This window comes from Diorhabda carinulata, chromosome 1, assembly GCF_026250575.1.
Source record: "Diorhabda carinulata isolate Delta chromosome 1, icDioCari1.1, whole genome shotgun sequence".
Classification (NCBI taxonomy): domain Eukaryota; kingdom Metazoa; phylum Arthropoda; class Insecta; order Coleoptera; family Chrysomelidae; genus Diorhabda; species Diorhabda carinulata.
In genome coordinates, this window is record NC_079460.1 from 14231903 (window position 1) to 14256589 (window position 24687).

At 31.6% G+C, this 24687-nt stretch overlaps 1 protein-coding gene across 22 annotated transcripts in view; it reads left to right on the forward strand.

Moving 5' to 3' along the window:
* The window catches only part of LOC130900794 (twitchin), an 81964-nt gene that overhangs the window by 40100 nt on the left and 17177 nt on the right, over window positions 1-24687 (forward strand). For 20 of the 22 annotated variants that reach the window (XM_057811669.1, XM_057811776.1, XM_057811784.1 and 17 more), the window contains 17 exons: window positions 880-1030; window positions 1358-1422; window positions 2606-2777; window positions 4160-4296; window positions 10579-10704; window positions 11031-12081; window positions 13005-13352; window positions 13539-13706; window positions 17205-18401; window positions 18822-19430; window positions 19499-19801; window positions 19858-20606; window positions 20681-20816; window positions 20874-21761; window positions 21856-22437; window positions 22501-22803; window positions 22873-24642. In XM_057811669.1, the coding sequence (XP_057667652.1) occupies window positions 880-1030; window positions 1358-1422; window positions 2606-2777; window positions 4160-4296; window positions 10579-10704; window positions 11031-12081; window positions 13005-13352; window positions 13539-13706; window positions 17205-18401; window positions 18822-19430; window positions 19499-19801; window positions 19858-20606; window positions 20681-20816; window positions 20874-21761; window positions 21856-22437; window positions 22501-22803; window positions 22873-24642 (8755 nt within the window). The remainder of the gene's footprint in view (window positions 1-879; window positions 1031-1357; window positions 1423-2605; window positions 2778-4159; window positions 4297-10578; window positions 10705-11030; window positions 12082-13004; window positions 13353-13538; window positions 13707-17204; window positions 18402-18821; window positions 19431-19498; window positions 19802-19857; window positions 20607-20680; window positions 20817-20873; window positions 21762-21855; window positions 22438-22500; window positions 22804-22872; window positions 24643-24687) is intronic. The other 2 variants (XM_057811792.1, XM_057811835.1) reach the window with 1 other exon arrangement.

Consider the following 24687-nt stretch of genomic DNA (forward strand, 5'->3'; position numbering starts at 1 on the left):
CTAAATGAAAATATTCAGAAAACGATGGAGAGTACCGAGTTGTACAAAGATTACCTTTTTGGTGTAGAATTAAGTGATGTTCAAGTTCACTCAAAATTTTCATTAATCAATCTAGTTTCAAAAAAATATGTTCAATACTATTTGTGCAATGCATGTAATTAACAAACATATAGTCAGATAGTCAGATATGAAAAAAAAATTCATGGAATGTATCACCTTTCAAAAGATAATCATTGAAAATTTTATTGCAATGTTGCTAGTAGCTTCGGTAAAATCGTAAAAAATATGTATACATTTTTTTATTTTCAACATCTCTCATCTTGAATACAGATGAAGTTACAGTAAATTTTTAACAGAACTCAGTTCTCTACCTATCCTAGAGACGGGGTCACCTTTTTTTAAACGCCATGTAGGTATATAAATGTAAGCGTTGTGAGGATGTGGTAATGAAATAACAAAGTATACTCGTTTTAATATATATTCCGAAATTTCAAATACCTATGTAGATATTCATTATCGGGGAACTGATAAATATTGATAATTGCGGCATTACAATATACTCTTTCACTATATATTATGAAGACTAATAATTTGCAAAAATAAAATAGTCTTCCAAATTAGTGATTCTAGGTTATTTAAGTTTCACCTGTCTATATTTGCAGAAAGATAAAAAAAATATTGTTATATATAATAAATATTAAGCATAACAATAACATGTGACCTCTTTATCAATTGATTATTTTCATTGTACAATTGAATTATATGAAATGATGTAGAAACATAAGCTAGATATCCAACAATGAATAAGATTATCCATCCTACAAAAATTCGCTTATTAATATCGTTTATACCAAATGTAATGCTATTTTTATGATATAGCGTCGGCGACCAAGCTCAGATGTACGTCGTCCAAGTTTAGCTGAGTTAGAGGATCTTGTAAACAAAGCTTCAACTCCACTCACGCCTAGAGGAAATAAAGGAGCAGCACCTCAAATAATCGATGTCCAAGAAAACTATTCCTCAGTAGAAGGTTAGAACGGTGTAATTCTTATATAGTAAATATTTGATATATTGAAATTGAAATAAAATATTTTTGTTGATATGTCATCGTTATGTACAATTACTATGTTGGATAAAATGGGACAAGTGAACTTAATTGAAAATAAAACTTTGGTCCAGCTAGATTCAAAAATTATAAATAAAAATGATTTTCATCGAGTTACACTTCAACTACTGAAAACAATGCACTTCAAGTAATGTATAAATAGAGTTGACAATCAGTAAAAACCTATACGTTTTCCTATAATTTGAGAGTTTCGCATACTTTCATTTTATAACATCATACTTTTTATTCTAGATCAAACAGCCTACATGACAGTTCAAGTTGAGGGTGATCCAGCACCAACTTTCAAGTTCTATAAGGTATAGTCTATATGGAAATTATTATAAATTGAAAAATTATTAGTTATTATAAAAATAACGAGACGTTCTGCTGAATATAAAACTTTTTTGTGTCGTTTACTTGTCGTATTGGATACATATTCTCCTGGCAAAATATGCCAAGATAGGAGTCATCCCAGACTTTTCGAAGCCTTTAATAGCTTTAGCGTTAAATACCGTAATATAGGTTTTGATAAATATTCCATAAACTCTTTTAAGCGGGGAATAAAAATCAGATCCAGTGATTGATTACGATGGGATGTATGAAGAAGTATGGATAACATATGAATTATACTGTCTATACAAAATAAGTAGATTGGTAAAGATATGTGACAATGTGATTGTTTAAAATTGGAGTTTTGAAGAATGTTTCGATCAAATAATAAATATTTCTTCCGCTTTAGTATACATGACAATAGAATCTGTTAGCCATTTCAAAAAAGGATCTATACGTATTCTTGCTTAATTTAAGAGACAAATAATCACTAGTTTTCATACACTATTATTTTTTTTATTCTCCGATAGTTACAACTCCAACTCTGTCGGTTACGGGTGAAGGCTTGAATTCCATTAACTACTGATAGCTTTCAAAATCAGAGCTCAGAGCTCATACATTACTACATCAAGTCATTGCTGATGTTTTTCTTATTAAATTTTTGGTGAATATTCCGATGTACGATAAACAGCACTCTAGTGATAAATATAAGACTGTAAAATATTACGACTAATTGTAACAAATGCAGCTTTTTTTTGAGTATGTTATTTTTAAGTGTCGTTTCTTCCAGAAAGCCCATCTTCATTCCGAGCAGCATCTATTGCAGACAGCATATCCCATCCCATTTTGAAATTATTCTTTTATGTGTTCTTGGCATCTAAAACAGCTATTTGGTATTCCCCAATTCCTTAAACCGACAATTTAACATCATTATTCTTTCTTAACCAGTATTGCTTTGGCAGTGGCAACTTATGGAACATTGTCTCATTCCTTCTCTATGTCGCGAAGTTCTCTTATATTTTTGGGGTACGTCTCCGTACATTTTCAATGTCTAATAACAATTTATAATATTTGATTTTCATTTGTTCATAACTTGTCAACAATATAGACAATTTAGAGGTTTCAATACCTTGATTCCATTTGAAATGGTCACATTTTCCTATTTTTTAGGGAATGACTGAAATTATTGAAGGTGGTCGATTCAAATACGTAACCGATGGCGAAACAAACTTGATCACCCTATGTATCAGAAAAGTGAAGCCCAATGATGAAGGTACCTACAAAATAATTATTTCGAATATTCACGGTGAAGATTCTGCTGAAATGACACTTTTTGTTGCTGGTAAGTACGGTTAGACAAGTAAATAAATTAATATGAACTTCAACTGTATTTTTATAAAAACCGAATTAGCTCGAAACTTTAATTTTAACCTGTTTTACTAATTTTTTATATCAAGAGACCTAAAATCCTATATATATATATATATATATATATATATATATATATATATATATATATATTCGTAAAACATTAATACATAAACATAATAAAACATAAAGTTTTATTTCTTTATCAAGGATACAAAAATTGTTACAGTTTAGTTGTTACAGCCACTTTTTTAATTAAGGTAAAACTTACTATTAGCTTAGTTCCTCATTTTTCCTCATTTTTTCCTCATTCTTTGAGTTTTTATTTTTATTAATGTAATTGTTTAGGGATATGCTTTATTTGATATTATGATTAGGTTGAAATGGCAAGAATGTTTCTTGTATTTCAATTAAAATGATATATGATAAATATTTATGATAAAAGTATGGTTACATACTTTTATCATTACATATGGTTCACATTCACAATTTCACATTGAACTCTACATCTAAAATTTTACCTTGATTTAAAAAAAATAACTGTAACAACTAAACTGTATGAATTTTTATAGCCTCGATAAAGAAATTTAACAATCTTCTCTTCTATTGTAGAATTAGTTGTTTTTCATAATTTTTTAAAAGAAAGATAAAAATTGAGGTTTCTACTTATTTCACTCTTTTTCAAGATATTTTGATTTTTAATAATGACATTTTTTTGGTGTTCCATCACTAAAATCTGAATCACCTAACATTGTTAGACTCTTCGCGTCCAGGCTTTATACCTTTCGTATCATATACCTATGTAAAGTATATAAATAATAAATATGCCGTGTAGTCCTAGCTTATGTCCGTAGCATCTATCTATTATTCTTTTACGGAAAATATCTGCTTGTATACCACATCTAAAAGTGATGTTGCCTCTATAATCTTTGCACTTACGTTTATCTTCCCCCTTTTCCTTTTCTGTTAGTTCCTCTACCAGTTCTTCATTTTGCGTCTCTTCTTCTATTTATTCTGTCTTCTACTTTATGCTTGCGTTTTTCAAAACTTTATAATTTGTTTGTTCTTTTTTGTCTGACAAAGTTTATGGTTGCTTTTCTGACCTCCGAATATTTTCTCCTGCTTTTTGGAGATTCCAATGTCAATATTTGATTTTATTTCACCCGCCTCTTCTAACCATACTCTCTTGTTTGGTACCCTCTTCTATCCTAATCCTCTTCGCTGTGCTACATTCTCCATTTAAATTATATTTGGATCCTTTCATGTCAAATGCATATGTTTGTTCATTAACCAGCTATACAGCAAAATTAAGGTTATTTCAAAGATTTTTAGTTTGTACTATTTATTAATATTCAGGTGCCGGAGGTGTTGATTTCCGCTCTATGCTTATGAAGAGAAAGTATGCCAAATGGGATAAAGGCAAAGAAGATCCAGATTGGGGAGATCTAAAGGAAGTGGAAAAACCTATGCCTGCACTGAAGAAGGTTGAAAAGGTGAAGTATTTATTATTTCGTAACCAATTTATTTCCTTTATCTTTCAATCAATACATTTTATTTTAGCGTCAATTTTTGAGATTATGATTCTCGTATATTAATACGTTGTGTTATTTCATATTTTTATTTAGAAATCTATGTGCAAGAATACATGTATGTAAAATAGCATACAAATAGCAAAAACTCCATAATAAACAACTTATTTCATTGAAGAATGACTATTGATGAAATTGTAAATGTTGTTTGATTTAATTATGAATAATTAAAAGATTATAATTTCCTGCTTTTATCATAGCAACGTAAAAATTCTTGTAATATTCTTAAATAAAAAAATTCATATTCTTGTTATTTGTCAAAATAAAAAGAAGGTATGAGTAATAAGAAATTCAGGATCTCAGCATAGGAGGAAGAAATTTGGAAGTCACATATTTATTAATTTTAAAATGGACTTACATTGATGATATAGATAAAACTGTTGAACAAACTTATGTAAAATACCCCTAACTATTGCTCATTTTATCGTTTGTTTTATTATTATATGGATATAATAATAGTGTTCATTATATATTAGAATCATATTTATAAACAATACATTCACAATTAATAGATTCAATTTAACCTTGCTGTTATCTGCTCCTCGGGGAAATAATAATTTCGCACTTAATCTATTTCGTATTTTTTACTGTACGGGAGCCCATAATATGAGGATTAAGTACAATTTACCTTTATTCCAAATTGCATATATGAGTAGTTATAAGGCATTAAAGAAAGGCCAAAAAAATGATTTCTTTGTAACTCATTAAATTCTTTTCTCATTGATCCGGCCGGATCGGATCCATCCGGATTGATCAAATCAGACTGATTTTCCCTTTTCGATTCAAAAAAATTGTTAGTAACTTAATTAAGTTAATGAAACATATAGGTATAAAAAATGGAAATTATTTCCAATCCAACGTTAAGATTACACAACGAGCACTATCATGATTTGATGAATCTGTCTAATGAATGTCATAATTATCACAATAATGAGTTTGTATCAGGTATAATTACTACTCTTTAGTTTAATCAACAATAAATAATTATTTTTAGTAATAATTGCCTAAATATCCATTAACTCATTATATATGAGAAATAAATTATGTCTTCTGCTAGTCAACTTCTAATAGAACTGAAAATAAAATCTACGACCCAAAATGCCCTTTTAGCTTCCACAATTTTCGGCTTCAATTATCAGCAACAGTCCGTCATGTACAAATGTCATTTTATTTTTTAGCTCTTTATCAAAATCTTTCTTTTTTTATATATACGCTATAACACGTGGTTTTAACAAGAGGTTTTAGAGTTGAGGTTGAGTTTGTAGTCTGGTGATTGTATCCTTATTGTGGAACCTCCCAGCTTGGCAGCTGTAGAACTGCGGTAAAAAATATAATGAGAAAGGAAACGGGAGCACAGATGAAAATTACGGAAATAGACGGATAAAAGAACAAATTTGCTCCATATGTTCTAGCATATGAAAAAACTAAATTTAAATTTTTTAAAATATATCCAAACAGGATTTTGTTCTATTCTATTCGTTCTGTTCCGCAAATAAATAGAAAATAGGAATTCATATGAAAACTATCGTACAAAATTTGCTTAATACAAAAGGAAATCCATAAAGATATCTGAAATTTTTGTTAGCGCAATAAAAAAAAGCAAAGAAAAACTTACCAGCAAACATAGAGAACATAATCACCATAAATTTATTGAAATTCACTTTTACTTGAAGTGTAGATAGGTAGAAGAAAAATTCGAATCAATTTTTAATAAATAAATCCGAAGTGACTACTGTGCCACAATACGTGAACAAAGGAATATTCAAAATGTTTGAAGAAAAACGTAACAAACCGAATGGCATGTTACAAATGATGTTGGAACCACTAGATTACAAGTTCTGTTTATCCGGTTTTAATACTAATATGTCGTTGTTCGTCAATGGTATTCAAAATAAGTTCTTCATCTCGGACACTCATTTGAAACAAAATATTTCTCTGTGTGGAATCACGCGATTGGAAAACCTCCTCCGATATTCTTTCAGACTCCTTCTACAGTTTCCTTTACAAAACCCTGACACCGATAACATATAACATTATAATAATTCAATTACTAGAAGAACTGAATTGCAAATTGTCAAATTTCCTTGATAATGGCAATATGAAAAATTATAGAGTATATTTAAAATAGTGTTTCTGTTGGTTTACAATTTTGACGTTCCCAAAATTGTAATATATTTATAGAAATGTAACGTATTCATTGATTAGAAAAGTTATAAATTTAATTAAAAAAAGTTTCAACTAATGACAATAACAAAATTTGTGCTATTCTTAAAACACAACTTGACTCATATAGCAATTCTGGTAATGATATGAAAACGACAGAAAAGAAATTACAAAAAATCACAATTATATTATCCGGCAAAATAGTTACTACCCTTATAAGTATTATCTTTGGTGTCTTCGTACTTTTCTCGCCAGTAGAATATGATTTCATTACCATTGGCCAGGATAGTGGAATATTTCGGAATACAAGCTAAATTCATGGATAAAATTTCGTTACTTAGATATAAACTCATAACGCATATTTCAATTATTTCAAACTTTGTCTTTCTCTTTTCCTTCAGATTAAAATGCAGTTTTAAAAGTAAAATTTAAACCTCAAACATCAATTCAAATCACAGATACTTTTCTCCGTTTTATAGACGGCATTTACCAACAAACCATGCCTAAAACGTTACCGGTGGTTCGAAGGTAGTTTAAACTTTAATGAAACATGAAACTCAGGAGTCCATTCATGCTTTTTAAAAATGTTAATGTTTTCACGATATTCTTTTGAATAAAGTGTTTTGGTTGGTTAAATTATTACCATTATTAATTAACGCGCCAAGACAAACGGTTATTCGTCCTATAATTGAGAACTTTCATCAACAAAAGCATATGACAGTATTTAGTTGGATCAAACTATATTGTAACAACGGCCTTATTCGGTTACGAGGATGTTGTTAACTCTACTATCACATTTCAATCTTTCACTATCTGAAAAGTTTTCTAGGCCTATATATGAGATCCCAATGAAGTCTTTGATTGCTTTATCCATCACAGTAATTGAAGAGAGGCAAGGTTTTCCACCAGCTCCATAAAAACTTTCTTTTCAGTTGCAAACATTTTACAGGTGGTTTTTTTTAATTTGTCTGAATGTGTAATGGTTCTAACAAAGACATTACCAATTATTTATTCTTGTAATTGAATTTCCTTGCCAACTACTTCTAGTCTGTTTCATTCTCCATGCCATTACATCACTTTTTTGGATTCGACTCCTTTTGGTTGACCAAAAGCACTACCTAACTCATTGTTAAAGAAGTTGCAAGATATCTTTTATTATTTGTCCATTTTTGTTTATGTTTTTCTTAAACAATTACATTTTAAAACCAGTATAAGCCGAATATTGATATATAATAAAGTTGGGTCATATTCCCAAGCGAGTAATAACTGACAGAAAAATGTATGTTTAACTGTGACCTGTAAAATGGAGGACCCTTGTTTATTCTAAGTTCTAGATATAAATCCAGAGTTTATATTTTAACTTGATTTCTAGTTTTACCCTAAGTTCTAAGATTGTGCCTTTACTGATTGATGTTCCATAAAATCTCTGATTAAGTTTGTCGTCTTGTTCACTACACTCTCATATATTTTGTTGGTTTCGTCTCCGAAATCGACTTAAGTATTGTTTGTTGTACTAGGTTCACCTTACAAGACTTTTATCTCAATTCTGATTTTATCTTTAGAAATCCTTGGCATAATTGACATCAACTAATAGTCAATATGCGTGAAATCGTTTATAGTAAGCCTTTAATTTTAACTTCCTTCTATCAATTTCAATTTTACAAAAATCTATTGGGAATAAAATAATATAATAATTTCATTAGTTTTCGTCACAGTTTTAAAATGTAGTTTCTTGCACATTTTCCATCTCTTTGAGTAATATCTTCATATACAGTGACTCCCAAGTAACTTTTTATATTTTCTGAATCAGAGAACAATTTCTTTAATTCTGATTTTTTGCCCAATGTGAAATACTGATTTCGGAGTTGCTATCTTCGATTAAGTAACGAATCAACAAACTTACACAAAATTATCTAAACGAGCACATTAATTTTTTCATAACAATTTCCAGGCGTCATACCTATTGATCTTTTTGTTATGTTAAATATAACAATATCACTACCTCCCAAAATAACTAATATGTTATCCTTAAAATGTCTGTTATGAACCATCTCGTCACCAAATTTCTGCACTTTGTCAAGATGGTGTACTTTACCTACAATTTTCTTTTTGTAGAATTCCGTTCCTTCCAGAAGGCCTTCATTGGCTGAATTAATACCAGACTGGCCAATACTACACCACTTTGAAAAAAAGGAGGTCGGATGAAACACTCCTCTCTTTTCTTGTTGTTCAATCAATAACTCAAGGGTTATTATACTCGTCTCGTTTTCTCGTTACACAGGTTTATTAACTAACCAATAACTAATTCATGATTATTGAATAGTAACAACTATCTAAAGAACTTAATATAATTATTAATATTCCAAGTAGAAAATTCATGTTCTTTTTTATATATGAATGAATATGAATATATATGAAAAATAATATTATTATTGTAATGGTATGACAAGCTCAACATATTGGTAAAAGTATGTCATAACAACAAATTCTCATTGGTTTTAAAACACTAATTTCTACCTGACCAATAATATGAAATGACTTCAACTACTCAGGTGATCAGAGAATTGTATAGTTACATGAACGCAAAATGGAACTAAACTGTTAATTATAATATGTGTTAGATGTATAGCTACGTTTTTTCAAAATTGCTTTTTATCAGTAATTGCAGAAAACAAACTATTTGAATATCTCCAATATCAATAGCTACCTAAGATTATAGATAATAAAAAACAATGGCTAAAAGCTAGAAACAGCAATATAAATACCTAGGTCAAAAAATTAGTACCATTTTGACACAGTAAAGGGTCTGCAATAGAACTATCTCGTCAAAAATGATATAACTAGATATAAAATTTGGCTTAAATGTAATTTTAATTAATTTAATAACGTCTTTCTAGACAAACAAATTCTTGACTCATTGATATTATTGTCCGTTAAAAAAGGTTCAGTAGTACTCAAATTCTAGTGAATGTGGCAAACACACGTGATGTATTAGAACCAAATCCAAGTAACGATTTATTATCTGCTATTAACTCTGTATCAGTGTGTTGTATTGAATAGTTTGATGAACTGATAGGTAGACACTTAGCTTGGTTGTTACAGGTAGTGTTACCATTCAATATTTTTATTAATTTAAAGTAGGACAAAGGCACCAAAACACTTGAGCTGAGGTTCCGTTTGAACAATGATTAATTTCTTCGGAGGTGATTCAAATTTACACAATATCTATTTATTAATCAACACTTGATTTAAATTTGGATGAAAGAATAATGATAATATAATTATATTTGAAATATTACTTCTGCCAAATGAATATATACTCGTATTACCAAAAGATAATACTAATATAAATAATAAAATCAAAATCATAAAAAACCTCAATATTTTTTGTTGCTTAATCAAAATGGTATATGTGATTATCAATAATGTTAGTGAACAGTTAGGCATTGGTTATTGAAATAGATAAAATAAACATTTATTCTGAATAGAATGAAAACGAGACGAGATATTAATCAAAATAATCCTTATTTACCATTTTTGATGTAACATTATGCACGTTCACCTTGTATATATCTCTCAAGTGATGTCTGAATCTTTTCCAATTTTTGGAAAAATGTTATTTTGACTATCCACCAAATTATATATGGTTGATAGTATATAATTTTTTGTACATATATCATAGATCAATACACTTGCGGCCGATATCTTATAAAACTCCAATCTTTTACATTAAAAATATTCGCTCGTGCATATATGTAGCTTCACGTCAAAATTGTTCTGGAAAACAAAAGCTTTGGAGTTTTATTAATAAAAGGCCTCACATAATACTTTTGTGTGAAGTTGAGTTAACCCCTTTCCTAGTATCAATGTTGTGTCTCGTTCATTTATGTTCTGTAGATATTGGTGTTCTCACATATTTTTCTCATTTTTTGTACACACAAAACATTCAATATATTTTTGTACATAATAGCAGTTAACATGAAATAACCAACTTGAAGTATAATATATCTAATTTTTTTATAGAAACAAGAAAGTTTCCTAAAACCACTGGTGGATCAATTTGCCAAAGAGGGCAAGGATAAGAAAGTAGTATTTGATGCTGCTTTTACAAAAACAAATTGTAAACCGAAATGGATGTTTAGGAAAGATGTAAGTTCTGCCATATGCATCTGAGAACATAAAAATATAGTAACATTCCTTTAAATTTAGAATATATGTATATATTAATAAAATTTTGGTAGTTCCTTTTCTTACTCTTCAGAGTTATATATTGAGGTTTCTAGGTATATAACTTCCAAATTATACTCAATAATAACTAAAATTGCAACCGATATGCTGAAATTATTTTCAATTTATATTTTCCCAGATATTTTATTTCAGTTCAAAAATTAATTTGATGAAACAATTTTCCTTCTATTTGCCTTTGAATGATAATATAAATTAGAATATACAACTCATTAGTTAAATTGTTTTAGGAGCTGTTTCCAGGCTCCAAATATAAATTTAAAAATGATGGTGACGTATATCAACTGATTATTAATAACCCGAAAGTGGAGGATACTGGAAAATATACAATTGAAATAGGGGGTGTCAGCTCGACTGCATTTCTCACAGTAGATGAACCAGATCCAAGCTACACTTTTACCAAACCACTTAAAAAGAAATATGATGGCTATACTAAACACGAGTTAGAACTTGCTTGTACAGTTAGCAGTAGTTTGGCTATCGTAGGATGGTACAAAGGAGACAAGAAACTTGAGGATAATGACAAATACAGTATCTCTAAAGACATTAACGGGGTATGCCGTCTCACTATTAAAGACGCTGTATTTGAAGATATTGGTGAATATACATGTAAGCTTGAGAAACAAACTGAAAAAACACAAACTAAAGTCAACATTGTTGAGTATCCATACAAATTTGTAAAGGTACTTAAACATCAGCAGCATGTAGAAAAAGAAAATATAACACTTGTTTGTGAACTTAACGACGCCGGGGGCGATGTTAAGTGGTTCAAGAATGGAGAAGAGATTAAACCTGATAAAAGACTAGTTATCAGTAAAGATGGACGTAAAAGAAAACTTGTTATTAAAGATGCTAAGGTTACAGATGCTGGTATGTTTTCTTGTACAACGAATGCAGACAAAACTGAGGCTGAAATTATTGTTAATTATTTGAATCGTTTTAACAAGAAACTTAAAGACACAGTTGCTGTTGAAAGAGAGAAATTAGTTATAGATGTTGAACTACAAGACCAAACCGCACCTTGTGAATGGCTTTTCAACGGCAAACCAATTACACCTTCTGATAGAGTTGAAATCAAGAATTTAGGAGGAGGTAAACATCAGCTGGTCTTCAATAATCTTGATATGGAGGACAATGGTGAAATTAAATGTGTATCTGGAAAACTCGAATCTGCTATGCAACTGAGTGTGAAAAAAGGTGAAAGCAAACCTCAAATCGACTTTCCATCAGAGTTTGCCGCTCCTATTAGCAAACCTATTGTTCTCGAAGTACCATACAAAAGTAAGTGAAGCGAATTGTATCAATTTTTCATTATTTATGTCATAAATTACTTTCACCACCAATATTGTTATTATTTGTTCTGTATATTATTCTATACCATGTGACCTCATATGCTTAATTCTTTGATAGAACTCTTGAAATTTGTTTGATTTAATCACTCACTGGTTGTTAATAATAAGTTCGTGCTGATGATATGAAATAACAACGTATTTATTTTTGTTATCCAAGTCCATATACATAGTTCATTGTTGCATTTAGATTAAAAAATTTCTTTTGATAAAATTACTTTATAGAGTAATCATCATGTGACTAGCTACTCCCTCCAAATGTGAAATATCTGGTCTTTAAACTACTGCTGAAAAAAATTATAATCCAATTGTTCACCTGATATTATATCATTTGGATCTGCTAGTGTACCAGTTGTGTACCAGTGTACAATTGAGTTCATTATTTGTGGTCCAGAACCACTATTTAGACTTGTTTAGAACTTATTTGAATTAAAAACATCTTTCCAGTTTTAGAATCCTTAAAATTTCTAGAGCAACAAAATACTTGGCGTCTATCACTGTAAATAAATCAAATAGCATTTTTATTTACATAACCTTCATAAATGCAATGATTAGATGTTTTTTTTAAACTATGATCGAGTTAAATTCTCTGTACCAACAGCAAGAAGTACAATTTTAACAATTCAGATAAGTTCTTTTCTCACATATAAATATATTCATCAAGGCTTTCATTTAAAATCGCTGTTTTGATCAACTTACATAAATTACCATAGCTAGTAAGATTTATTTCTAGAAATCCATTTTTACTCAATTGATTTCTTGTCCTCTGATAGTTCTACCTGTTCTCATGTTTCATCCCTTGATAATACTTATAGTTCTTCTTTTATGGCTATTTTCCACTGATTTCTTTTGTAGTTGAGGGAACAAGACAAACTCTTTTGGAGGCTAAATTAATCAAGGATGGAAAGGTACTTCCAGTAAAAGATGTAGAGACTGTAATCACAGATGATAAAGTAACGTTCAAAATTAAGAAACCTACAAGAAATCAATCTGGCCCTTACCAAATTAAACTTTCTAATGGACAAGGAGAAGACATTAAAGATGTGAACATTATAATGCAAGATGTGCCCACTCCACCAGAAGATGTTAACGTAACCGATGTCTTTCAAGATAACTGTAAGGTATCGTGGAAAACACCAAAAGATAACGGCGGATCTCCTCTTTTACATTACATCGTTGAAAGACAAGATTTATCTCTCAAAAGTAAGTTCCACTAAAGTTTAATACAAAAATTTAGTAGCTACAATAGCTTTTTTACAAGGTGCTTTGTTTAATTTTGCGGGAGTATAGTTACTCGTTGCTCGTAGCTTTTAATTAGTCTCCTTTATTAAACCAGTCTTGTCCCATTTATTAACTCTAAGAGCCGTGAAAATCTTAATTTCATTACAGGTGGTTGGGAAAATGTTGGTGAAGTGAAAGCTAACGAGCTAACCACATACAAAGTAGAGAAACTGACTCCTAAGAAGGAATATAAATTCAGAATCAGGGCTGTAAATGCGCTTGGTCCTAGTGAACCTGCTACTTTCGGTAAACCAGTATTAGCTAAAGACCCTTGGGGTAAGTATTTTTTCCTTTTTATGTACATAAACTCAAAACAATTTTCTTTATTGAACTTGATTCGGTTTCAAGGATTTTTATATTTTTACAATAACTTCCGATATAATATTATTTTTTGTTTTTGTTGTCTTTAGATTTAAGACTACTAAACTAAGAAAATCTTTGTACTCGTACATATAGTGAAGATAGACACTTTTTTCATTAATTGTTTGCTTTTTCAATAGCTGTACACCTAAATTGGTTTATCGACCAAATTTATAATCGCTGACCTTTTCTAAGACTAAACTTCATGTTAACGTTATTCTTAATTTTTTTAGTGTTACATCAAGAAAATTAATCTTATTTAAATATAGATTTAGTTATGATAATAAAAAATTGAGATGGAAGCAAATACAAAAATACAGAATCATCCTTGAAAATACTAAGATTCTCTTTGTTTTTTTCATCTTTTTCATCATTTTTTTTTTCAGTTATTTTGTTCTGGAAGGTCAAAAACAAACATTAATACGTTATTTTTAGTATGACATGACAAAAAACTTTCAAGCAAATAACTAAATAATTAATAGAATTTGCAAAAAATGTAGTTTCCTCTTGATTTTTTATTATAGTTTAATTTTTCAATTATAACCCACTGCACATTGCTTAATGTCATTCTCAAGATTAGAAATTACTCTTTTTTTATCCAAACAGGCCACAGGGATTATAAAAATTATTACACCGCTCATGATAATATGAAAAAAATTATATTGAGCCCTGTTATTATTTCAGATAGTTTTTGATGGCAAATACCTACTTTATGCTATTATTTTTTCACATATTTAAAAATAATATATATGGCAATTGTTGAAACATACAATGCGATCCATATGTATGGAATAAACTCAATTTTAGCGTATTATGTACGAAGTGAAAAAAACCTAAAACAGGTCAATTTTTATTCTGAAATTGACAATTTACAGTATGAAAATAATATGCCCCTTCAGTACCCCCTCTGAATTATAAGTACTCTCTCGAAAATTTTAAATAAGAACAGGGTTTTGGGCACTTTGTTGAAAAGGGATTTTAGGTCCTCTGTTCAGCTATTTGGTCCAATCATAACTAAGAAAATTAATTTTTGATAATGTGTCTAGAAGAAGATAATAATGTCGCATAATGTTTATAATTTACTTCACAATTAAATTGAATGTTTAAAATGACAACCATTTTGGAATTCTCATACATTTTATATGACCTCAGGAGTTTTTGTTAAATTCTTCCGTTATCCTAACTTTGAAATTAGCAATATTGTCTGGTCTATTGAAATATACTTTATATAACTTTATATAATTAACTGTGCTGTCAAAAAATTGAGCCCAATAATTTTATTGTTGATGATACCAGCCCAAACGTTCACTTTTTTAGGATATTGAGTGTGAGCCTCACACATCCAGTGAGGATTTTCTATGCTCCAATATCAAAAATTTTAGTTATTATACGTTTAGTTTAAATGAAACATCGCTTCATCAGAAAAAAATATTTTGTTTATAAGCTACAAATCTGCGTTCATTCTGTCTATCATCAATTCACAGAATTCTTGCCTTTCATCAGGATCATCTTCATTCAACTGAACTGAACCAACTAAACTGTGTAAAGGTGATATTTTTCTTTATGCAAAACTCTCAAAATTTCAATATTTCTTACACTTTCACGAAACTTTATATCAATTTTGTAAACTGTAGGCTGCGAAACGTGTTGACAAGGGTATTTATTATTAAAAAATTCACATACACACATACTACAAACAATCATAATTAAAATGTATATACTTTGAGTCTCGAACAAATGAACCATAATTAAATTTAATACGCGCACAAATATTATACTGACGTCTTTTAGTAACTTTAAATAAGTAACTGACCGCAGCCCGCTAAACATTTTTTTCCTGATGTTTAGCAGAACAGATACGAAAATACCTGATCGTTTCTTAAGTATATTTTAATAGACCAGACAATATTTCTGATTTAAAAGTTAGGATAACCGAAGAATTTAACAGAATAACCCCTGAGGTCATACAAAATGTACGAGAATTCCAAAATCGCCTCGTTTATTGTCAAGAAGTGAATGGTGGTCATTTTGGACATTTTCAAAATTTTACATCGCAAAAATTTTCTCAGTTATGATTGCACTAAATTTGAAAAGTTTTATATTGCCGTACAGAGGACTAACATCCCTTTCCAACAAGGTACCACACGACCTGCTTTTTTATTCAAAAGTTTCAAGGGGATGCTAGAGGAAAATGATATTTTTATACTGTAAATTGTCAATTTAAAAATAAAAATTGACATGTTTTTGGTTCTTTTCACATAATAACGCTAAATTTGAATTTATTCCATACATATGGACCGCATTGTATAACCAAAAATTAATTATTTGGCAACTTGAAATTTGAAATATTATCGTCTGATATGGATATTCGTATTTAAAAAAAACGATATATCATTGTGATCATCTTGTATGTGAGTTACTACTGCATTTTAATGTACATCCAATCTATAAAATACAATTCTTAAACCCTTGTATTTCGATTCTAGTCACCATTTGTTAATTTTATTTGTTATATTGTTGTCTTAAGTGTTGCTAACACCTTAAATTTGGATGACAGGACAAAATCCAAAACATTGTTATTTTCTCACTCCAATTTGTTGGGACTGTAATGCGAACTAGTATTTCTTGTATTTTCTGAATTTTCATGAAGTTTAATAAATTTTCATAGATAATTCCTAAATGATATAATATTTGTAACTGTTAATATTTTCGTTATGTTAGTTTTGCGTATTTACCTTAATTAATTTGTGATATTTGATAACTAATTATTTGTTCCATTGCTGATTTGATAATTTAATACATCTTGTAAGACTATAAAAATAAATTTAAGAAATATATTAAACTATTGGAAATTGAAAATTGAAAAAAGATTGTTTTGTAGGTTATTCAAATTATTAAGCAAAATTAACTATTTAGATGTAGAAACTGAATCGGAGTGTATTTGGTGTAAAAGACAATGTTTAACTCATTCATGCATTCACAATGATTTTTTTGTGAGATGGTGAGTTCTTGTGGAAACACAGTTATCGTTTGAAATTATACGAAATGATTAGTGAGTTACTGCAATGTCAGCGGCCACCTATTACAGATACAAGATTACTTTGTTGTTATCTATTTCTACTTTCCAATAAATGTCTCAATTTATTTCACGGAAAATTTTTTCATTTAAATTTGTGATACATTAATTCGTCGTTATTAATACGACTATAGCTTTTGATATTGTTCAGTTAAATAGATTTACTTACTGTAGATTTATTAAATTTTATAAATATGTTGAAACATATCAAAACATCATATTCTTATATAGCTTTGAACGAATCAAAAATATATGAAAAATCCATTATTATATTAGAAAAGTGTTAGCAACACCTAAGTTGAAACAAATAGTTACTTATCAACTAAGGAATATTTCAGATGAAGCAAGCAAACCTAAAGATGTAGAAGTTGTTGATTGGGATGTTGATCATGCAGATTTAACTTGGAAAGTACCAGATAGTGATGGAGGAGTTCCCATTACTGGCTACGTTATTGAGTACAAAGAAAAATTCGCTAAGGATTGGAAATCTGGCGTTGAAGTACCTGGTGATCAACTTAAAGGCACAGTACCTAAACTAAAAGAGAATAGTCAGTATGAATTTAGAGTAAGGGCTATAAATAAAGCTGGACCAGGCGAACCGAGCGATCCTACTAAGCCTATTATAGCTAAATGCAGATTCGTCAAACCATTCATCATTGGCAATGATCTAAATAACATTATTATCAAGAAAGGACAAGTAGTTAAATACGATATTAAATTTGGTGGAGAGCCAGAACCAGAAGTACAATGGTTTTTAGATAAAAAAGAAATAAAACCAGATCTTGAAGAAAGAATTACTATTGATAAGTATGATAAAAACACCATTATTACAGTACGTAGATGTACAAGAGCAGATAGTGGAAAATACCGACTAGTACTCAGCAATAGTTCTGGGACTTGTGAAGGTATTGCAGAGGTCATAGTACTAGACAAACCTACACCTCCAAAAACAATGAAAATTGAAGAAATTCGTGCTGACCATGTTACTGTTGCTTGGCAAAAACCAGAGGATATGGGCGGTACTGATCTCACTGGTTATGTACTGGAAAAAATGGATATGGATACCGGACGGTGGATACCTGCTGGGGAAGTAGGTCCCGATGAAAACAATTTTACATTCAAAAATTTGACTCCTAAGAAAAAATATAAATTCAGAGTTCGGGCTAAAAATAAAGAAGGAGAGTCAGAACCTCTGGAAACTGACGATTTCATCTTAGCAAAGAATCCTTATGATGAACCCGGAGCTCCTGGACAACCTGAGATATTTGATTATGATAACAAGAGTGCAAGTCTCAAATGGTCCAAGCCTGATAGTGATGGAGGTCGTCCAATTACCCACTACACAGTAGAAATGAAAGACAAATTTGCTGTTGATTGGTCTGAAGTTGCTCAAACTCCTGACAATACCCCTGAAATCGTTGTTTCTGGCTTGAAAGAAAACATGGTATACCAGTTCCGTGTCAGGGCACACAATAAAGCTGGGCCTAGTGTACCTTCAGCACCAACCGCTAATCATCTCTGCAAACACAAAAACTGTAAGAATTTTTTGCTTGATTTGCTTGAGTTGTTAATATTCCTAAAGCATATTTTGATGCTTCAAATACTAATAGATTGCTTCTTATGAAATTACGATTATTTTAGAATAACGATTTTTGTTTTCTGCTCAATTATTTTCAATATAAAGTTGTTTGCCTCATTTCTTAGGTGAAATTATGTTGGAGTGATAGTTGATTTGATCACTAGATTTTCATATTCATTTTAAATTCCAGGAGAAACTCTACAATAAAAAAAGGTTTAGGTTCGATTATTTTCTATATTTTATTGACTATTTTCAGGAGTTTAATCTGATTTCAAAGTTTATTCCATAAATATTTTGGAATTGAGACGTTTCAACATATCGTACGGATTTTAATTCTCGAAAAAGTGCCAGCTAAATATATCGTTTTATTTTACAGTAAAACCAAGAATTGATCGTGAAACATTTAAAGCTATTACTATCAAAGCTGGTCGTACCCACAAATGGGCAGTTGACTTTATGGGAGAACCTCCACCGTCTGTTAAATGGGTGTGGAGAGATGACATTCCATTATCAAATAGTGAGCGCATAAAAATTGAAAATTCTGACTACCACACAGATTTCACACTCATTAATACCGTTCGTAAAGATTCGGGAAAATATACACTCATCATTGAAAACGTTAACGGAAAAGACACGGAAACTGTTGAACTGACTGTTCTAAGTAAACCAGCAGCTCCAGAAGGACCTTTAGAAGTATCTGATGTGACTGCAGAAAAATGTAAAGTTAGCTGGAAGAAACCGGAAGACGATGGAGGTAGTCCAATTAAAGAATATGAAATTGAAAAGATGGATGTATCCACTGGAAAATGGATACGAGTTGGTCGTTTGCCTGCAGACAGAATTTCACCTGATGGTAAAGGAGAATTTGAGGTTGCAGGACTCATTCCAGGCTCTGAATACAAATTTAAAGTAACAGCTGTAAATGCAGAGGGTGATTCTGATCCTCTTATATCTGAAAAGCCAGTACTAGCAAAGAATCCATTCGGTAAGGTCTATTAATTAAAAAATAAAAGTTTTTGATCTGATAACTGTATTTTTAAAATTTTTTCTCAGATGCTTCTGGTAAGCCGGGTACTCCAGAAATCATTGATTATGATAACAAAGGTGTAAATCTTAAATGGACTCCTCCCAAAAACGATGGGGGAGCGCCAATTGAAAAATATATTATAGAAAAAAAAGACAAATTCAAACCTGACTGGGAAAAAGCAACTGAAGTACCCGCCGACCAATTGGAAGCTCGTGTTGATGATTTAAAAGAACGTGGTGAATACCAGTTTCGTGTGATAGCAGTTAACAAGGCTGGACCAGGAACTCCATCAGATGCATCTCAAATGCAAATTATAAAACACCGAGCACGTAAGTTGATGTTTTTCATTCAGGTTAAACTAAATATTATATTTTGTCTTTTGTAGTTAAACCTAGAATTGATAGAACTAATCTTAAGCCCATAATCGTGCGAGCTGGAAAACCTATTAAGTATGATATTGATATCAAAGGTGAACCGATTCCCACTTGCACTTGGTTTCACAATGATGAAGAGGTCAAATCGGAAGGAAATATTGAAATTATAAATGTCGATTATAATACCAAAATTAATATTACTAATTCTATTAGAAAAAATACGGGTCTATACAAAATCAAAGCTGTTAATGAACACGGATTTGATGAAGCTGAAGTTGAGGTGACTGTGTTGTCATCTCCCTCAAAACCAAAAGGTCCACTTAAGGTTACCGATGTTACTAGAGGTGGTTGCAAACTTACATGGGAAAAACCTGAAGATGATGGTGGTAAACCTATAACTGGTTATCAAGTAGAGAAATATGATAAACAAACTGGTCGATGGGTCCCAGTTGGAAGAACGAATGATACCGAAATGGATGTTAAAGGTTTGCAAGAAGGACATGAATATGATTTTCGTGTTAAAGCTATTAATGATGAAGGAGAATCTGAACCACTCGAAACTGATGGTTCTATTATTGCTAAGAATCCATACGATATTCCGGGTAAGCCCGGAGTACCTGAAATTATAGACTGGGATGTTGATCGAGTAGATTTGAAATGGACTCCACCTAAAAATACTGGAGGTGCTCCAATTATTGGATATGTTATTGAAAAGAAAGAGAAATTTTCTACATCGTGGGATGAAATTCATACTACAGATGTAAGTAATTTTTGAAATTTCATTATTGCCAGTATAAGATAAATTTTATTTATTCATTTCATTCCTTCTATCAGTCACCAGCATGTGAAGCACGTGTACCCGGTCTAAAAGAAAGAAACACATACCAGTTTCGTGTTCGAGCGATTAACAAAGCTGGTCCAGGTGAACCTAGCGATGCTACGAATCCTCATGTAGCTAAAGCCAGACATTGTAAGTTTTCATATAATTTGTTTGTTTTTTCATTAATTTAATCAATTCCTTTTTTAGTACGTCCACAAATTAATCGTGAAAAAATGCACACAGTCAAAGTGCGAGCTGGACAGCTCGTTAAATACGATGTCGATGTTAAAGGTGAACCTCCACCAATTTGCACTTGGAGTTTTTCTCATAAACCACTTGAAAACATCGGTCCTGTTAAAATTGAGAACGAAGATTATAACACCAAACTTACTCTTAGTGATACAAAAAGAAAAGATACGGGAACTTACACTCTCAAAGCAGAAAATGATTCTGGTTTTGATGAAGCTACTGTAGAAGTTATTATATTAGACAAGCCCGAAAAACCAGAAGGACCACTTGACGTAACAGAAGTCCACAAAGAAGGATGCAAACTTAAATGGAATAAACCTAAAGATGATGGTGGTTTACCCATAACTGGCTATGTTATTGAGAAACAGGATATTCAAACAGGACGTTGGTTACCAGCAGGCTTTGTTGATGCTGATAAACTAGATCATGAAATTACTGGGCTGGAACCAAACAAAAAATACAACTTTAGAGTTAAAGCCGTCAATGAAGAAGGTGAATCAGAACCTCTTGAGAACGATACAGCAATTGTTGCCAAAAATCCATATGATATCTCGGCTCCACCTGGTCTTCCAGAAATAGTCGACTGGGATGAGAAGTCTGTTAAACTTAAATGGGATAAACCAGTTAGAGATGGAGGATCCCCTATCACTGGATATATTATCGAAGCAATGGATAAATTTGGAGGACAATTTGTGAAAGTAGCTGAAACTGGACCGCAATGTAATGGAACTGTACCTAAACTTGAAGAAGGCAATCAATACAAATTCCGAATAAGAGCTGTCAACAAAGCTGGTATATCTGATCCTTCTGAACAAACCAACTGGCATACAGCCAAACCCAGATTCTGTAAGTAGGAATTTTCAACAAACGATTTGAAAATATTATGAACCTAGTCATGTGTTTTATTATTTATATCTAATAAATTTGATTTTATTTTTAGTGAAACCTCTCATAGATCGAACAAACTTAGTGCCCCTAGCAATAAAAGCAGGCCTGTCAATAAGTTTGGACATTAATATTCAAGGTGAACCTCCACCAACTGTCACTTGGCTATTTAATGGTCAAGAAATACAATCAACTGAAGAAATTCGAATCACTAATGTAGACTACAACACTAAATTTTTTGTACTTAAAGGAAAACGTGTGCATTCAGGAAAATACACCATTATTGCTAAAAATGAAGTAGGTATAGATGAAGCTGAAATTGAAATATCTGTTCTTGGTAAACCTAAAGCACCTAAAGGACCCCTCGAAGTTAGTGATATTACCAAAAATAAGTGTAAACTCAAATGGAACAAACCAGATGATGATGGTGGTTCTCCTATTGACCATTATGAAATTGAAAAACTTGATCCACTTACTGGTCAATGGATTCCATGTGGAAGAAGTACAGAACCCGAAGCAAATATCACTGGATTACAAGAAGGTAAACCTTATAAATTCAGAGTTAAAGCTGTAAATAAGGAAGGTGAATCAGAACCTCTTGAAACCGAAAAAACCATCATTGCCAAAAATCCATTTGGTAAGTTCGAAAGTAGATTACATTCCTTCAAAAATAATAATGATAATTAATTATTTATTAAAGATGAACCTAGTAAACCAGGTCGTCCAGATCTTAAAGACTGGGACAAAGATTTCGTCGAACTGTCATGGAAACCTCCAGTTAGTGATGGAGGAGCGCCAATTCAAAAATATATTATTCAAATGCATGATAAGGCTGGTCGTGGATGGATCGACGCAGCGTCTGTGCCCGGAGATAAAACGATTGGAAGAGTAGAAACTGTAGAAGAAGGTCATGAATATGAATTTCGTATTGTTGCAGTTAACAAAGCTGGACCTAGTGAGCCAAGTGATCCGTCTAAACCAGTTATAGCTAAACCAAGATTTTGTAAGTATATTGATTAATAGAATATAGTTTACGACAACGTGGTCAAAACTTGATTAATTTTATTTGTAGTGGCTCCCAAAATTGATCGCAAAAATCTGGGGAAAAAAGTTTTACGCACTGGTCAATTATTACGTTTGGAAGCTGATGTCAAAGGTGAACCAGCTCCAGTTGTTGTTTGGACATTGAAAGATCAAACTCTAAGAAATAATGATAGAATTAAAATAGATAATGAGGAATATCATACCAGTTTCATATTCAAGAATGTACAAAGAAGTGATACTGGTATTTATACTGTAACAGCAAGAAATGATTCAGGCGTAGACACAGTCGATGTTGAACTTCAGATTATCGCTAAACCTTCTAAGCCCAAAGGGCCTCTTAAAGTATCTGATGTTACTGCAGAAGGTTGTAAACTCAAATGGGAAGCACCTGAAGACGACGGAGGAGAACCAATTAGCGGATATGTCGTTGAAAGAATGGATGTTGAAAGTGGACGGTGGATACCAGTTACTACTACAAAAACACCCGAAGCTGACGTTATTGGGCTTAACGAAGGAAAAGATTACCAATTCAGGGTCAAGGCAATAAATTCTGAAGGTGAATCAGATCCTTTAGTTACTGATGTACCAACAACTGCTAAGAATCCGTACACCGAACCTAATGCTCCTGGTAAACCAGACATTAAGGATTGGACTAAACACCACGCTGACCTCAAATGGACTCCTCCTAAGAATGACGGAGGTGCACAGATTGAAAAGTATATTGTAGAAAAGAAAGATCCTGTTACAGGTAAATGGCAAAAAGCTCTTGAAGTACCTGGTAACAAAACTGAAGCTAGGGTACCTGATTTACAGGAAGGACAGAAATACCAGTTCAGAGTTAAAGCTGTTAACAAAGGAGGTGAGAGTAAGCCTTCACAACCTTCTGAAACAATTACAGCTAAAGACAGATTTGTTGCACCTAAAATCGATCGTACCAATCTTAGAGACCTTACAATTAAAGCTGGTCAGCATATTCGATTAGATGTTAAAGTTAGTGGTGAACCACCACCAATAAAAACCTGGTTTCTCAACAAAGCTCGTATTGAAAATCGAGATGATATTACTATAGATTTGGAGGATTATAAAACAAAACTAGTGATCGGGGTGGCTAAAAGAGTACACACTGGTACATTAACCCTTAAAGCAGAAAATGATTCAGGAAGAGATGAAGCAAGCATTGAGATTAAAGTTTTGGACAAACCTTCTAAGCCAGAAGGACCTCTGAAAATTAGCGATGTTCATAAAGAAGGATGTACTCTTAAATGGAATCCCCCACAAGATGATGGAGGAGTTCCAATTGAATATTATTCTGTTGAAAAAATGGATACATCTACCGGCCGATGGGTATCAGCTGGAAGGGCTAAAGATCCTAAAATTGAACTAAACAACCTAGAGCCTGGACAAGAATACAAATTTAGAGTTTCTGCCGTCAATGCGGAAGGTGAATCTGAACCGTTGGAAGCAGATCAAACAATAGTGGCTAAGAATCCATTTGACGAACCTGGTGCTCCTGGCAAGTGTGAAGTAACAGATTGGGATAAGGACCGGGTAGATCTAAGATGGACTCCACCTGTGAATGATGGTGGATCTCCTATCACTGGATATATTATTGAAAAAAGAGAAAAAGGAACTCCAAAATGGATAAAAGTAGGTGAAACCGGACCATATGAAACAAAAGGCACTGCAGACACTTTGGATGAAGGTGTTGAATATGAATTCAGAGTACGTGCTGTAAATGCTGCAGGTCCTGGCGAGCCAAGTCAACCATCTCAATCAGTGATTACGAAGCCTAGACGATGTAAGTAAAACTAGTTGAGAATTTAGTAGGACTATAATTAATAAG